This window comes from Podarcis bocagei (assembly GCF_964188305.1).
Source record: "Podarcis bocagei genome assembly, chromosome: 8".
Taxonomy (NCBI): Eukaryota; Metazoa; Chordata; class Lepidosauria; order Squamata; family Lacertidae; genus Podarcis; species Podarcis bocagei.
The window spans coordinates 54,319,198-54,336,465 of NC_138133.1; the positions used below are offsets into that span (position 1 = coordinate 54,319,198).

A 17,268-nucleotide genomic window follows, 5' to 3' on the forward strand; every position below is an offset into this window, starting at 1 on the left:
GGTTGCTTACCTGGATCAATGTTCCCTTCTGCAGAGTCTAAATTAGGACTTTCTGAAGGCAAGGTATTGAGTTTACCAAGTTTTGCTTTCAACTCTAGTATTTTCATTTCTCTGTCCTGAGCAACAAGATGAATTATAATAGTTTTGAATCATAATAATTTACTCAAATGGTACATTTTATTGTAGTAACAGCATGTGCTTTCAAAAAAAAAAGCTTAGCTGTTCTTCCCCCCCTGCCCCCCGCCCATAACTTTAAGCAACAATTAAGATAACTGTTAGCACCTATTTCCCTATCCAATATGATGCACTTTGGAAAACAAACATACAGTATTTGTGTCACATCCCACCTTGGTCTAATATTTTCTGCATTCAATATATTTAGGAACCCTTTCATGTCTAAAACTTTATTGGTATATCACCAGACAATGTACTTTTGGCTGACACCTGTCAAAATATTTTGGGGGCACACAACATTTCAAAATACATAGGCACATCCAAACTCACGAGGATTAACTAACATCACTCTCTCCCACAAAAAAACCACCCAATATAACCCCTACCTTTTCAGAGCTTTCATTTAACAACTTAACCTTTTAACAGAATTCCTGCAGATGCCTTGGAAAGAATGCCAACATGTACAATGGACAAAGATAAGAAGTTTTAGAGAATAAGTACCTCGACCTTTGCTTGTTCAGCAATGAACTCCTCTATTGGCACATAGTGGTTTTCAATTTGATCCATTGCACACATGTATGCATGCTTCTTTATGGCTTCCTTGTACATTTCAAATTTACTCTCCATTTTTTCTTCATACCTTTCTTTCAGATCTTCTAAGCGTTTACTGGATAGTATTAGCAATGAGAGACAGACAAAATACTTTTAATTACTACCGTATTACTTTAAAATACTTTTAATTACTACCGCACCGGCCCATAGGACGCACCTCATTTTTTGGGGGGGAAATGAATTAAAAAAAATATATTCCCCCCCCCAGCCCTGGCTGCCACCCCAAGCCTCACGCACCCGGTGGGACCTCCTGCCGGGCGCGCAAGGCTTGCGGACACTCGCGGGGGCTGCAGGCTGCTCCCCGCAAGCCTTGTGAGCCCGCGGGTACTCCGGAGTGGTGGGGCAGGCAGCGGGGAGAAGCGCTCTTCTCCCCACCGCCCGCCCTGAGATCAGATCCGGGGACAGCAGGAAGACGCGCTGCGTCTCCCTGCTGTCCCCGGAGTGGTGGGGCAGGCAGCAGGGAGAAGCGCTCTTCTCCCCGCCGTCAGCCTCCAAACCACTTCGGGAGACAGCGGGATGGCGGCGTTCCGCCTCCCTCTGTCCCCCGACCTTGTGGGGCTGGCGCTGGGGCTCTCCTGAAGCCTGGAGAGCGAGAGGAGTCGGTGCACACCAACCCCTCTCGATCTCCAGGCTTCAGTGAAAGCCTGCATTCGCCCCATAAGACGCACCCACATTTCCCCTTCATTTTTGGAGGGGAAAAAGTGCGTCTTATAGGGCGAAAAATACGGTAATTATCTATACTAATGATTCAATTAACAAGCCTCCATAGGGGTGGGTACAAAATGCATCCGTCTCCAATCCCAGCACCCTTTCCCTAACCTGCACCTGAGGTCAGAAGATCTTTCCTCTGAGCAGTAGCACAGAGGAATTGTCAAAATATGTCTCCTATCTCATTTCTATTATATAGAAGCCCTCATTTCATTTAATGGGAAGAACTCCAGTTCCAACCCATAGCTAAAAATCACAAATTATGTTTCCTGGAGGTTTCCTGTACAAATAAGGACTAACCTCATAGTAACTGACATCTAGGCATCCCCTCCTCCCTTTACCCCTCCCTCCTTGCCTATGCCCTCACAGGCTGCCCAAGCCTTCCCTCACAGCTATGCCACCTCCCTTTCCTTATAGCTCACCCCCTCCCACTTTAAAGGAGGGTAGGAACACTTCAGAGAGCAGTTTGCAAAATTACTCTCTGAAGTTCCTCCGGATCTCCTTTAAACAGCTTGCCTGGGCCATCTGCCTGCTGGTCTGCCATCATGCTGGAGTTGCTGTGGTCACGTGAACTGCAGCATGAAGACAGGCTTATAATTTTATTACATAGTAAGAAGTAAAATCAATTTACTACAATATACCTTACTTCCTAGTAAACGTGCACTGGATCGAACAGTGAAACACAGATTTCCATTCAGAAAGTAACTAGAAATGTGGATGCCAACCATTTTCAACAGAATTAAACCCACAATTTATTATTGTTATTATATCCTATCGCTCTAGTAGTACAGTCCCGTTGCTGTTGGCCTGATATAAACATTGAATTAAACTGAAGGGCGGCTAATAGAATTTCTTATATTGGCCATCCACTGTATTGTGCAAGACACATTTTCTTGGTTCCATACAAGTATAGTAGTACAAAATCATTTTAGCTAAGAGGACTTGAGACAGTAGCAGATGTCTCTAACACTTGGATTTTATCACAGAATATATTTAAATGGTTGCTAGAAAGCTATTACACAAATATTTGGAAAAGCAAGGGATTTTCAAACCAACTGTTTTGAAATAGTCCAGCATGCAACACAAAACAAAAGATCATGGTACATCAGTGGTCTGTCCTAGAATAAGGCATCCGTAAATATGATGCCTTATTCTAGAACTGATGATGTGCTAAGCCATGCTTGGAGTGGTGGGTGCCTGGGGCCTTTCAGTTCCTCACAGCTACAAAATCTTAAGGCTCACCTCCAGGCTTCTTCTGTTTCCATCAGTTGCTGAAACATTGCTTCAGCCATCTCCTTGCGTATTTGCACCTCAAGGAGCAGCTTGCCTTGCCTCTCTGCAATCAGCTTGCTCTTCAAGATCTCTGTCATTTTCAAGAGATCCTGCAGGAATGAAGTCAAATTAAGAACATGGAATCAAGGAGCAGAAGACAGGATGCGGTGCCTGAGCTAACATATGCCATTCATTAGAGTAGAACTGGGAGACCATTCCCCCCCCCCCCAATTTTGTCAAGGGCTTCCCTTCCCCAACCTTGTGCTCTCCAGATGTTTTAGACTATGCCTCCAATCAGCCCCAGCCAGCACAGACTTGTAGTCCAAGCATCTGGAGGGCACAAGGTTGGGGAACATTGCCCTAAGGGGTAATCAGCCAAGGGTCACATGTTGGTTGGTAGGGCTAAGAAACCCATTACACAACTGGGAAAATACTTAGTGTTTTCTTTCTGCTACTAGGGATGGAAGGAACTGTCAGTTATGGTTCTCTCAGTTTCTCATTTTTCCAATCTTAAATTTAGTTCTCCATATTTTTGCAGAAATCTGTAAAACCTTGTTTGTTTGGAGATCCGCATCCAAAGATTGAGATAAGTGGAAAAACTGAAGGACTGTGTTTTAGTTCATTTTGTTTCAGAAAGTGTGGATTTGATAAATTCAGCTTTAAATGCAAACTGAAAATTCTTCCCCGCCCCTAACCGCTACAGTCTGTTAAGGATTTAGGCCAGGTAACACAACTAAAAACAGTCCAAACAAAGTATTATATTGATTTAAGATTCACTCCATTGATTTTTAACACTATTAAGATGATTTAAATCCTACTGAGTAAGCATGCACCACATCATCTGAAAACAGTTTTAAACATTACCTCATGGTTCATAATAGTTATATCTATTTCCTCTTCTTCAGAGGAGATACAAGAATCCTCTGGAAGCTGCTCTGCAGATATGTCATCAAAGTGCACTGTAGGCCTATCGTCCCTTCCAATATATTTTTTGGGAAAATAATCAAATATTTTGTGCTGGAATGTTTGAATAACCTGAAAAATAATACTGTGTCAGTGGTTTAAATTACAAATAAGAGCACAATTTCACAATAAACTGTAGTTTTGTGTTATTTGCCCTGGAAGGCCACAAAGGGAATTTTGAGAACTTTGGGAAGGACACTGCAATGATTATAATTGAGAAGCAAGGTTGAAAAGTTCAGTTGTCTAAGGAACAAAGCTTTAAATGCATTTGTCATGGCATATCTGTTCACAGTTTACACTGCAGCTCATATACACAGATAGAACTCAATTTGCTGAAGCCTTCTAAAATGCATGTTTTCTCCATTTACACAAAGAGGAGGTAAGGTTTAGATTTAAGAGTCAGAGAGCAGTAAGGTATGCTCTTTTGGTTCTTAAATTTGGACTCTCCACCCCTCTATCCTCCTTTCTGAGTCTGAAAGCTCCAACAAGTGCAAAATGCAGCAGCTAGGTGGCTGATGTGTACAGTCAGCCAACAACATAAAGCATCCCTGCTAAAATGTCTGCACTGGCTGCTCATAGGTTACTGGGCCAAGTTCTGTGTCCCTGTATTAATATGCCAAGCCCTGTACAACTTGGGTTCAGGATACCTTGAGTCATTTTATGCCAACTCGGTCTCTGGGATCATCCAGTGGAGTCCTATAGTTGCTGCCTGTGTTTTAAAAGCCTGGCCAGCTCCAACTATAAGCCAGGCATTTAGTGTCATTGGCCCCGTGCTGTGGAACACACTACCAGCAGCCATTTGGCAAGCAGCCTCCCTGCTAACTTTCAGACTCCTCTTGAAGCCAAACAGGCCCATTCAATTGTTTTAACATTTTTTCCAAGATGAGCCAATTACACTTACAATTATTTTGTGATGTTTTATGGTATATTATATTTTATTGCAGTTGTATACAACCCTGGTATTTTATATGAGTGGGTGGTATGCCAATAATAACAACGATTTATTATTTGTACTCCGCCCACCTGGCTGGGTTTCCCCAGCCACTCTGAGCAGCTTCCAACAAAGATTAAAAAGGCATTAAAATGTCACACATTAACAACTTCCCGAAACAGGGCTGCCTTAAAACTACAAAAACACCACGCACACATATTTGCTGCTGTGAGCTGAAGACTCAGAACATCGACAGAAGACATGAGAGTCTTGATATATATCAGGCATGTTACATTTGAGGTTGTAAGACTAGCTGCTACATTTTTTTATGTTGTCGTGCATTACAGTTAGATGGCCCAAGCAAGTAAGTGTTCCTAGTAAAGAGGTCAGGATCCTACAGGCTCCTTGGCATGGAGACACCTCAGCCAGGAAGCATTGGCTCATAAGTAAGATAATTTCCAAACGGTTGTCTCCACCCCCATCGTTCAGCCCGGACACTGAGGTCCAGCTCCAAGGGCCTTCTGGCAGTTCCCCCACTATGAGAAGTGAGATTACAGGAAACCAGGCAGAGGGCCTTCTCAGTAGTGGTGCCCACCCTGTGGAACACCCTCCCTTCAGCTGTCAAGGAAATAAAGAACTATCCGACTTTTAGAAAACATCTGAAAGCAGCCCTGTTTAGGGAAGTTTTTAATGTTTGATTTTTTATTGTATTTTTAATATTCTGTTGGGAGCCACCCAGAGTAGCTGGGGAAACCCAGCCAGATGGGAGGGGTATAAATAATAAATTATTATTAATTATTATTATTATTATTATTATTATTATTATTATTATTATTATTATTATTATCACTAGTAGTAGTATTCACCCAGGAAAAACAAGGTAATGGTGCTTGGGGTATGTTGTGGAGGGCACAGCCTTTTACTTACTTGCTTCGCTACAGCAGAAAACTTCATGACATGCAATGTCTCATCATAGGTAGAAGCACACTGGTTAATATTGACAATCATGCAAGCTTTGCCTTTACCACAGAAGAATGGCTGGAACAGGCGGGTCAGCTTACTCTCTCTGAAGGGAATGTATGCTGGCCTTAATCTTAAGGGAAAGTTGTATTAACATTAATTTCAACATGAGTATGATTTGTAAAAGCAAGCATGGATTCAGACATGTGTGATTGCTATCTGCCCTTTATCTGCAGAACAAGTACTTATTAGGACATAGCTGTTTTCACATTCAACAGACTGGTCCCATATTCATTCATTCATTCATTTTAATTATTGCCAACAGACTATTCCATCTACTTATCTTTTTAAAACTAAAGAGAAGAATAGTGCTATAACACTATATTGCAAAAATGCTATACAGTTGTACCTTGGTTTTTGAACAGCTTATTTCCCAAAAAGCTTTGGCTCCTGAATGTTGCAAACCTGGAAGCGACTGTTCCAGTTTGCGAACTATTTTTGGAAGCCAAACGTCCAATGGGGCTTCCGTGGCTTCTGGCTGGCTGCAGGAGCTTCCTGCAGCCAATCAGAAGCCGCGATTTGGTTTTCAAACATTTTAAAAGTCAGAATGGATTCTGTTCAACTTCCAAGGTATGACTGTAGTACTATAATGCTATAGCATTATGGTGTTACAGCACTATACCGCTTTCATTTAATATATAATTATAGCTATGAAAATCATTTAGCAATAACTAAAATAAAGATTAAACAAAATGGAGTCATAAAAAAGCAAGGGTCATAGTGAATGCCTGCTGAGAAGCACTTGGCTGATTTTCCTAATATGTTTTGCCCCTGTCAAAACCCCCCAAAGACAGAAAAGGTGTGCTAACGGCATCTATACCCCAGTGCTTTTTTTCTGGGGGGACGCAGGAGTACACATGCCCCTAAACATTTTGTGAATCTAAGTTTGGCCTCATTGAGGGGCAGTATTTCAATATGAGTAGGAAAATGAGAGTGCCCCTACACATTTTTTAAAGAAAAAAAGCACTGTCTGTATCTATGAAGGCTATGTTACTTTTCCTTTCTTCTGAAAAAAAAACCCACACAGATTTTTTGAAAACAGAGAAATGGCATAAGCAGCACAGAGAAAATGCAGGCTGTGAATGACTGGAGGACAACATAATGTGGCTGCCTCATAAAAAGTGTGCATACAAAAAAACGAAAAAAATAATGTTAGAATATGTTTTCAGCACTTTTACCCAATGAAACAGACACCGTGCTTCTTGGGGAACATAAATGTTGTGTAACAATAGGTTAGACTAAACAGTTTTATGTGAAACTGGTGTGAAGATTTACTTTTGTCACTTACTTAGGGTTTTGATTTTGCTTTAGAGCTGCAATGCATTTTCCAAGAATAAGAAGAGAATTATTAATATTGCCTGCTTCTTTCAGTCTGTCTCCAAAGGTTTGTGCTTTATGGCATCGTTCTGATCCAGCCAAGTCACAGAGAGAGAGTCTGTACAAAAAATGCAGCTGATTTTAATATCAATCTTTCTTTCTTTTGAAATTACAATTTATTCGCATTTTTACATACAGTTCAAAAAGATTAAGTAAAAAATAAATGGAGAAAATGAAAACAAAATCAAACAAACCAAAGACACAACACAAAACATCTAAGGACTTCCTATCAATCTTTCAATCCATCAATCAATGTTTGAATTTTAGGTAGCCTGGTACAACACACTCATAGTATTTTTAACAGGTAAAATACACACTGTCAAGTAATAACTTTTATTATTGAACCTGTATTTTTACTGTGTTTTGGGGTAAGTGTGTTCCAATGGCCACCTTCAGCTGTTGATAAGCATGACACAAAATTATGGATTACTGTGACAGTAAGAAGCTGCACTGAACTGCCCCATCCTGTCGGGAGGAGGAGTTTCTAAGCTTTTACTGTCATTTTGTTCTGGAACGATAGACTGTGATCAACACTTACAATTAATTTGAAGCAAATCAACTTCAAACCACATGTGATCAAATTGGCTTGGGGTTTTTTAAAAAATGAAAATCTCAGTAAAAGACATACGTATATCATTTACGAAAACAGAACAAGTAAACATGCAATACAGATTGAGAAGATATTTACAGTAAGCCTGCAACTTACACAGGGGTTACATTCTGGGGATCGTGCCTAAAGCCAAAATTGTGAATGGTCAAAATACATTGGGTTCAAAGGCAGATGGGATTGCAAACTCATTTCCCTCCAAATCCTGTCTCGTTTCAAATAATAATAATAATATTTTGCCACACACATAAAGTTGAATACACACAAGTTAATTGCATGTAAGTTGTGGGTTTACTGTATATTACCGTATTTTTTACCCTATAGGACGCACTTTTCCCCTCCAAAAATTAAGGGGAAATGTGTGTGCGTCCTATGGATCAAATGCAGGCTCCTTGGCTTCAGCGATAGCAACGAGAAGCCTCCGAAGCGCAGAGGGAGAGTTCCCTCCGTGCTCCGGAGGATTCGCATTTGCACCGACCCCTCTCACTCTCCAGGCTTCAGTGATAGCAACACGAATCCTCCGGAGCACGGAGGGAACTCGCGCTGCACTCCGAAAGCTTCAGGTTCCTTTTGCTGAAGCCGGGAGAGCAAGACTCTCTTGGCTTCAGCAGAGAGGGATTGCTGCGCAGCGCCCCTTCAGCGAAGCGGGAGGAGAAATGGAAGGGGCTCCATTTCTCCTGCTGCTTCACTGAAGGGGCGCTGAGCAGAGAGGGAGAGATTTATTTTTTTCCTGTTCTCCCCCTCCTATGGTCCGGTGCATCCTATAGAGCGAAAAATGCGGTAATATCTCTTGACTCCTTTAAACAGTTTCCCTTTTGTAGCACTGTTAATCTGTTACTTTACTTCCAACCAAGTAGATAGGATGAAGCTAGCTACAGTTAAAGTTGATTACAATTCCAGAAACAGAGAAAACAGCAAACTGTAGCTAACTAGAATTTGAAGTGAATGCTTCTGATCTCCCAGCTGCATGGAAAAGGTGGTGGGCTCAGGAACCTAGCTCACTTCAGCTTGTTCCTGGCACTAGAAACCAAGGTGGGGAACCTTTTCGGCTCAGTGGGCCAGACCCTTATAAAATTCTACGTTTGTAGACAAAACCTAATGCAGGAGGCTGCCCACCTGTCAATCAGCTGACACCATAATGATGTCGGGTGGTTGGGTTCCAAAATCAGGACTTCAAAGTAGGAGTCTCCTTAGGGTAGTGATAAAGCGGGGTATCAAATCCCCCCCAAAAAAGTACTACACAGCTCTTGCAAAAAAACACCCCATGTGATGCTTTAAATGCCCTAGGCTTTGACTATTCACCCATCTGTTGAAGACCAGACTGCTGATTACAGCTTTGATGAGGAATGGTGGGAAGCTCCCCCTCTTCCTGCTCCTGACCAGGATCCTGAAGCTGCCCAGGAATAGTGGAGCAGTATAGATTTAGATAATTGGTTTGCAGAGGGACATAGTTCGGAAAACAACAGCTGGGCATAGCTGAATGTGGAACAGCCAGGAGAAGCAGAACAGGAAGAGAGAGAGATAGATAACTGACTCCTCTTCGCTGGAAAGTGTCCAGCCTCTCTCTCCAAGGGCAAGGAGAACTGATAAGTTTGCTACACAGAAGGCTCCAGTGGTTGCGAGATCATGTTGCAAGAAGGGGGAAGTGATGAAGATGACTTGGGGGGAAGTAGGAGGAAAACTTAATTGGGAGCACTTTTACTCCCAGAATGGTTGTGTTGTTCTTTTGCTGTGATCATTAAACACTCTTAAACTGGTAAGGTAATTGCTTTGTTCTGCTGATGCATGGATAAAGGGGGGGGGCATTTCTCTGAAGCCTGATAGAAAGCTTGCTTTCTGCAAACATTGGAACTCACTAGTGCAGCCAGTTTAGCAGGCTTGAAGTTTGCTTTCTCTTGCCAAAGCTTGTGCACTAGCAGGTGTGTTCTCTACCTGCCTCACACCTGACATCACATATGATAGTTTGGAGAACACAGGTGGTTTGGTGAAAAACAGCCTTGTAGGCCAAATATGAACTCATGGCAGGCCAGGCCTGCAGGCTGAAGGCTCTCCACCTGCTATAAACCTTGGCTTATCATGACATTCACATACAATCAGTTTGTGTACAGAGTTAACCTATTCACCTTGATAGATGAAGCTACACACACGAGGACAAAACGATCTACATACTGCAAAATCAAAACACACTGTGGCATTTTTCCGGTGCCAAAGACAGGAGCTCCAACCTTAGGCCAATAAAAAAATGCTTGCACTTTAGCATAGTCTAAAACTGAGAACACTAGTTTGTCCTCAACAACTTTGCTATAATTCCACACAAAGGAAGATTCACTGTAGTACATATTTAGCAGAACCAAAAAACCACTTACTCAGAGACTCCAAGAACTCGTGGCACACTCTCATCACTCAAGCTGAGCAGTCGAATAGAAAATATACTGTGACTGGAGGAAAAGAGACACGAGTTCAATTTTTTAATCACGTCATTATTTAATTACTTTGTATTATGCTCTATATTGTGCTTCTTTACTTTCTCCTGTGGGGCTTAACTGATGTAGTGCTTGAATAATCAATTCACATATATATTTGTTTGACATCTGTCTGGAAGTATTAATATTATTTGGAGTTTTTTATTCCTTTTCTATTATAAAGTACATAGCTTTAAAAAAGTAGAAGATATAAGAGAAGGTATCTCAAAATGGGGTGGGGTTTTTAAAAAAAGAGAGAGGGGAAGGGAAGGTATCTAACAATTAGTCATATTAAGATAATGCATATAAACTTTACTTAACTGAAATTTTGGCATACAGCACACAAGCTACTTATGGACATTTAACTTTACAGGCTTGTAAAAGGGTCAGAAAAGGGATGGGCATCCAGAGGTGGAATCTTTGGCAATCCCACCCACCATTGAACCCAATGTGTTTTGACTATGCACAATTTTGACTTTAGGCGTGATCCCCAGAACATAACCCCCATGTACGTTGTGGGCTTACTGTTTAATAATACAGCAAGCCACCCATAGAAAAATAGATTTCTTTCTATCAAAACGTCAAGACTCCATAATGTGCACTGTATAACGCATCTCCTATAATGATCAATAAAATTACGTTCATTTTTGCCTGAAAATGTCTCAACTTCAGTTTTGTCCTTTGAGTCTGATAAAGGAGGTCAATTTAGTCATTAAAGCAGAGTTCCAAATTTTACCATACCATTCTATAATTGATGATACACCTCTGCCTAGAATTATATTCAGATGTCAAAGCTTCATAATACTCTTAACGTGCTGTTATTCAATGTGCACAGTTTTTAACATGCAAAAGCATTCATCAGAAAAAAGTTAGCTATGTCTAAGGTCCACGCAAATCAATGGGACAAGTTCAGAGGTCCCATCATTTCCCCTAAAATGGGAAAAGTCCCATAATTTCCAAACTTTCCCTGAGTTGGAGGAAATATTTGGAAATTAACTTGGCATGTGGGTATATCCCATATGCTTATTTTTTTTTTTAGCTAATTACAGAGAGGTTAAGGGGCTACGGTTAAGGCAATATATTACTTTTTCTTTAAATTAGATTATGTAAAAATAAAAACCAACACACCAAATACAAAGTAACCTTGAAAATTGGCAGCTAGATTCCAGAATAAATCTAGTGCCAGTAGAAAGGATAAAGAGCAACGGTCAAGAATACAGTGTTTAGGATATCCACACACTCTCTCCAAAACCAAAAGTGGCTGGACTCTGGGTGTGGATGGCCATGTTCTAGTCTTGTTTATTTATCAGGGCTAGACAGGCCCCTTCTGCAATTAAGCAGGGCTAAGTCTCCTTCTCCAAGTCTCCTAGGAAACACTGGAACACAAACTAGTTGCAGCAGAGTGATCATTAACGAACAGATAGTTCTCAACATTAATCATTGATTTTTCCACAAGCAGAGATCCTTCTAGCCAGGAAGTCCAAGATAGCATATCCTTCTCGTAACAAGAAAGGGGTATTGCTGTCACAGGATATGAACTAATTCACCCTCATTTGGGTGCTGCCAGTGACTTGCAAACATCAAGCAGGTTTTAAGGTTTTGATCTAAACAGCAGTCCCTAGTGCTGTATAAAAAACGGGAAAATCCAGGTGTCCAACTTGCCACGGGCACAGAGAGCTGCTATTTGAAGAATGCTGTCATCACCCAGTAGCATCAGCCGGTGGACAGGTGTGCTTGCTGTCGGGGAAATGGCCGTATGGGCCCAAACTGGCTTGTGAGCCCATAAATCATAGAATCAGAGTTGGAAGGGACCCTGAGGATCATCTAGTCCAAACCCCTGAGGTGCAGCTGCCCCATGCGAAGATCAAACCTGCAACCTTGTCATTATCAGCACTATGCTCTAATCAACAGAGCTATCCACCCCTGGTTTAAAACCCTACATAGTTAATTGTGGTCTTAGTAATGCCATTAGCCTCAATTTTATTATTATTATTTATTGAATTTATAGAGCGCCCTATACTAGGAGGTCTCAGGGCGGTTCGCAGAATAAAATCAAAATATAAAACCACAAAATACACAATCAAAACCAAAACAACAACAACCCAATCACCACCACCACCTCCTTAAGGAACAAGAACATCTAAAATGAGGCCGCAAACCTTCTGCTTGATTGTTGGTTCATCCTGGTGCATGCCAAACTTCTGTTCTTATTTCCTACTTTAAGAATTTTGCAGGCCTCATCTGTACTCTTTATACTGATCCACTTTAAGTCTGGGGAAATAAGGTATTTTATACAATTAAGTATGCATAACAATCAGAAAAACAGCAGTATGTAAACATTTTGGCACATTTACAGCATACAGCACTCTTCTACTTGCTTACACAAGAAATCAGACCCACTGAATTCAAGGAGTTTTACTTATATAAATAAGTAGGTGTAAGGTTATGTTCACCTAAGTGTGTGAACATAATGGAGATCAAGAAAGATTTGGAACAGCGGAAGCCTAAAGCAAGGGTGGCTAACCTGTGTGACCTTCCAGATGTTCTTGGACTCCAACTTCCATCAGCCCCAGCCAGGGATGATGGGAAATGTAGTCCAACAACATATGGAAGGTCACAGGATAGCCACGCCTAATGTAAAAAAGCAATAAATATTATTGTTTTTAAAATTATACTAAACTGGAATCAAACCAGAATTTGAAGGACCACAGATATAAAGTATGGATTTTTGGATTTTTGAATAAAAACAGTAATACATAAACAAAATGGCATATTTTTAAATACATGTCTGTCTTCAAGAGTTGGGGCAGCATAGAGCTATTATTTTTAGATGCAAGATGAACAAGATTTTGGTGATCAATAACTGATCTCGCACCTCTTAATCTGCTTTAAAAGAAGCTGGTAGGAAATAGGGGAGGGAAGAAAATGGATGTGTGTTGGCTTTGAATTCAGAAACTCTCCCACCAGCACTACAGATGCCCCTGGGTTCTCCTTAACAGCACAAATAGCCATGTTATAAAAATGGTGGGGGAAGGTTAACCATTCTCAAGCACATGGAGCCATAACTGGCCATCTGTATTCAGTGACTATAACCAAACAGCTCAAAGCAATCCATCCGTGGAACCTTTTCAAGATAAAACATAACAAAAACATGGGCGAACTTCATTACATCTTAGATTATTTACAATGGAAATCAAGGCTTACAAGTGCATTCTGTACATTTATTTGGTCTTGCAACTACTTGCTAAATTTGGCTGAGAGTGGGAAAGCTGCGCCCCCTGGTGTCAAGAGCTTCCTCATGCAGCTGAAGCTGTCAACTGTCCAAGAAATAGTACAGTGGTACCTCAGGTTACATACGCTCCAGGTTACAGACTCCGCTAACCCAGAAATAGTACCTCGGGTTAAGATCTTTGCTTCAGGATGTGAACAGAAATCGTGCTCCGGCGGTGCAGCAGCAGCAGGAGGCCCCATTAGCTAAAGTGGTGCTTCAGGTTAAGAACAGTTTCAGGTTAAGAACGGACCTCCAGAACGAATTAAGTACTTAACCCGAGGTACCACTGTGTTTGGCTAGATCAGTGGTTTTCAACCAGTGTGCCATGAATGATAGTCAGGGGTGCCATGGGCAACGCTGGCCTCTGTCCCTCTTTCCTTACCTGCCCTCCTTTGACACCCTCTTGCATCTCTGCCTCCCAAAGGCTTGCACAGCTGTTTGTTGCATCAGCCCTGGCTGTAAGCTCTGCAGGCGAATGGTGCCTCTGAGAGAGCCTCTATTTGGGGCAACGGAGGAGGGGCAGCTCAGAGACCAGGGATGGCAGCAGCTGCTGCCTGGAGGACTCCCAAGAAGAGGGGAGAGGAGGCTGCGGGAACACTCCACAAGGGAGGGCGTTTGAAAAGGGTGAGAGGCTGCCAGCTCTGCAGGCAAGGGGTGACATAACTGGGCTCCTGAGTCCCACAGGGGTGCCACAGAAAGAATGTAGTTGGTCAAGGGAGCCGTGGATTCAAAAAAGGTTGAAAACCTCTGGGCTAGATGGATTCTTGAGATAATTAGACCCAAATAGTAATTATTCCTTTGAAGCAGTACCACCAAAGTTGCTGCATTACCTTTTACGTAAGAGTTTCCTCCCTGATCTTCGCATATCCTTAAAACTTTGCGCTTCTGATTCTTCGATGCAGGCACTACATCCAGTAGGTCATAGATGTACTCATTGTAGATTTCAAAGAAAGAAACCCAAACAGATGCTAGGGTCCTGGGGCACTTGGTATAAACCTCAGAATCTAAACATTCAAGGATGGTGAATAAAGGGAGTAACTGTAATGCCTGTTGTTTATTGTAAGGTTAAATTTATTTAACTGCCCTTTGCCCTAAGGTCGCGTTCCAACATTAAAACACAGAACCAGAAACAGTTTAAGACAACTTACAGCAGCAGAACTTACAGCTATTTTTGTTCTCATTTATGGATACTTCCTCCCAGGACAGATATTGCACCATTTTTGTTTAAGCATTTGGTGCAAGGCACATACTTTTGCATTACTACACATTATTGTACTAAAATCATTGGATGAGGTGCTCCTGGTTGCATTGTGCCTCCCGGTGATTCACTTAGTGGTGACCAGGAGGGGGGTCTTTTCAACAGCAATGCCCTTCCTGTGGTACCACCTCCCTCTCTGACGACTTTGGCACATGCTGGAAACACATTTATTCCTGGAGGCCTTTGCTAAACATCAGGACCAGCTGGGTTCTTTTAAATGCCTGCTCTGAATTTAATCATTTTATTTTGTGATATTACATATGAAAGTCAATATACAAATATTTTAATAAATAAACATAGGGATATTCTTTCCCCAATATCCTACAAAAATCAATCCTGTTTTTATACGATTAGTAAGCAATGCTATAGCGACCATTTTACACAATTCTATATGCATTTTTAACCACAAATATTCACCCATTACCTGATTCATTCAAAACAAAACTTGGTGAGCTACAGCTACTAGAAGTTGAGCCTGATGCACTTGAAGATGTGATAGACTTTGAAGTATTTTCAGTATCCTTGATGAAATACAAAAATGTCAAGGTTATGTTGCTGCCTCTGTATTCACATATTTTAATTTCTACAGGAGGCAAGCTATCCACCAATTAAGTTTTTTAAAAACAAAGCAACTGGTATAGTTTCTAATTAAATCAATATTCACAACAATTCAAGTGCATTTTTTGAGATTATGATTAATAATAATAATAATAATAATAATAATGAAATCTGTATGCCACCCTTCACCCAAATATCCCGAGAGGTTCACAACAGGAAAATACAAAATGAGAATACAAAATATATAATAAAACAAAAACAAACCAATAACCTCCCTCCCACAAACACACTTTTAAAACTATAGAATGTTAAACAGCCAAATGCCTGGTTGAAGAGAAACACTTTCATCACCAAGAAGAATTCAAGATGAAACCCAGACTTTGGTTGAGACTGAAAAAGACAGGTAAGAAAGGGAAAGTATGCTGTGGCCCTCCAGATATTGCTTGAACTACAACTTCCATTATTCCTGACTATGCTGACTTGGCTGATGGGTACAGGAGTCCCGGAACCTCTGGAGGGCCACAGATTCCCCACCCCTGACCTAAGGGATTGAGAAGAAATCCATTTATCTTATTTCTTCCTTCCTTCTGTAGACCTCCATGCCAAACAGCAAAATGCTTTGAGAAGTTCCCTTGAATGCTCTGCTGCATTATCATAATAGCGAAAGATTCCTCCTGAAGTGAAAAGCATGATTCAGCAATCAGAAATACCGCACCTTGGAAATGCATAAGACTAGGAGAATAAAGCCAACTTGTTGCACACAACATATACAGCAGTGGCATGAGTGCATAAATGCACAAGAAGCTAAAAACACCAGTCATGCATGTTTCCTGCTTTCGGAAGTGGTCTCAAATGAAGAAAAGAAAAATCAGAGTATTTATTTATAAATTACTTTCTTTCCAACCTTTCAGAAGCATCTTACAGAACAATCACTTTAAAACAAGCACGCAAGCCTTCTCTGTGGATGTTTTTTGTTGTGGAGGGAGGGGGTGATTAAAATACACCAATACTCCTGTCAAACTGGGAATAGCCCCTCACTCACACAGTATAGGATATTCCACCATTCTTCATCAGTTTCTTTTCTTTCAGTATAGTAAGTGGCTCATGTATACATCAAACAAAGTTTTAATAATAAAGAAAATTGTAACACAATAAAATACTGTCTGAGATAAATTAAAACAACACCCTGAGGCAAGAATGACAGTTGGTTTCTCTAACTCAGTGATGGCCAAACTTGGCCCTCCATCTAACTGAACTGAACTGAACCCCCGAAGGGATGGGCCAATTCCAGAGCACAACACTTAAGGCCCTCCCACCAGATGACAGATACCTACTAACCAAATTAGGCCCCAGTGCCTTTCTTACAGTTATGAGAAGCAAGGCCACCACCTCATTTGCATTCGGAAGCTTGAGAACCTGCTCTCCATCAGCATAATGTGACAATGCTGGAGCCAACAGCTCCCATAAAGCCCCTTAACCAGTGGTGCCAACCTCCTTTCCAAAACATTTTAATCTCACCCACATTTTTCAAAGATGTCCCAGTGTTTCAAAGAGAAGTGCAAGGTTAGGTGGCTATCTCAGGATCCAGAAGAATTCTGGGGGAAATAAGATGGCTATAAACCAGTGCCCACCTTTGCCACTGTTTTCTGCGGTGTTTCCACCCCACATAATCTAACCCAAAGAACTACAGCAGTGCTATAGTCCAGAACCCCCTTAAACCAAGCCCCTTGAGAGGCTTATATGAATTTGTTGTTGGGGTTTCCAAGGAATGAGTAGTTCTACATGGTGTGGATTTTAAGGCAGGATCTGGAAGGGTGCTTTGCCACTAACCTCTTTCAGAGAAGCAAGAAGGGCAGCTTTGATGGATTCTTCTTGCTTAACCTGCATATCATTTAGCCTCTTGGTAAGATTGCTGAAGCATGGTTTTATGTTCATCTTTGGATACTGTCTTCCCCTTACATGGTTAAATATGAGATCAAGAGAGCGGGGAAGGATACCACCGTCTTTTGAGCAGCCTGCAGAAACAATGAGCCTCTTTTCAATACATGCCATTGT

At 41.3% G+C, this 17,268-nt stretch overlaps 1 protein-coding gene across 6 annotated transcripts in view; it reads right to left on the reverse strand.

Moving 5' to 3' along the window:
• The window catches only part of LOC308592762 (kinesin-like protein KIF20A), a 30,973-nt gene that overhangs the window by 5,291 nt on the left and 8,414 nt on the right, over positions 1-17,268 (reverse strand). For all 6 annotated transcript variants that reach the window (XR_014010628.1, XM_081204511.1, XM_081204509.1 and 3 more), the window contains 11 exons: positions 17,044-17,228; positions 15,080-15,176; positions 14,228-14,401; positions 12,286-12,397; positions 10,031-10,102; positions 6,969-7,115; positions 5,588-5,753; positions 3,631-3,801; positions 2,737-2,876; positions 676-841; positions 11-116 (listed from right to left, as the gene is read on the reverse strand). Coding sequence is in view for 5 of the 6 variants with exons in the window: in XM_081204511.1 (XP_081060637.1) it covers positions 11-116; positions 676-841; positions 2,737-2,876; positions 3,631-3,801; positions 5,588-5,753; positions 6,969-7,115; positions 10,031-10,102; positions 12,286-12,397; positions 14,228-14,401; positions 15,080-15,176; positions 17,044-17,228 (1,536 nt within the window). In the remaining variant the exon portion in view is untranslated. The remainder of the gene's footprint in view (positions 1-10; positions 117-675; positions 842-2,736; positions 2,877-3,630; positions 3,802-5,587; positions 5,754-6,968; positions 7,116-10,030; positions 10,103-12,285; positions 12,398-14,227; positions 14,402-15,079; positions 15,177-17,043; positions 17,229-17,268) is intronic.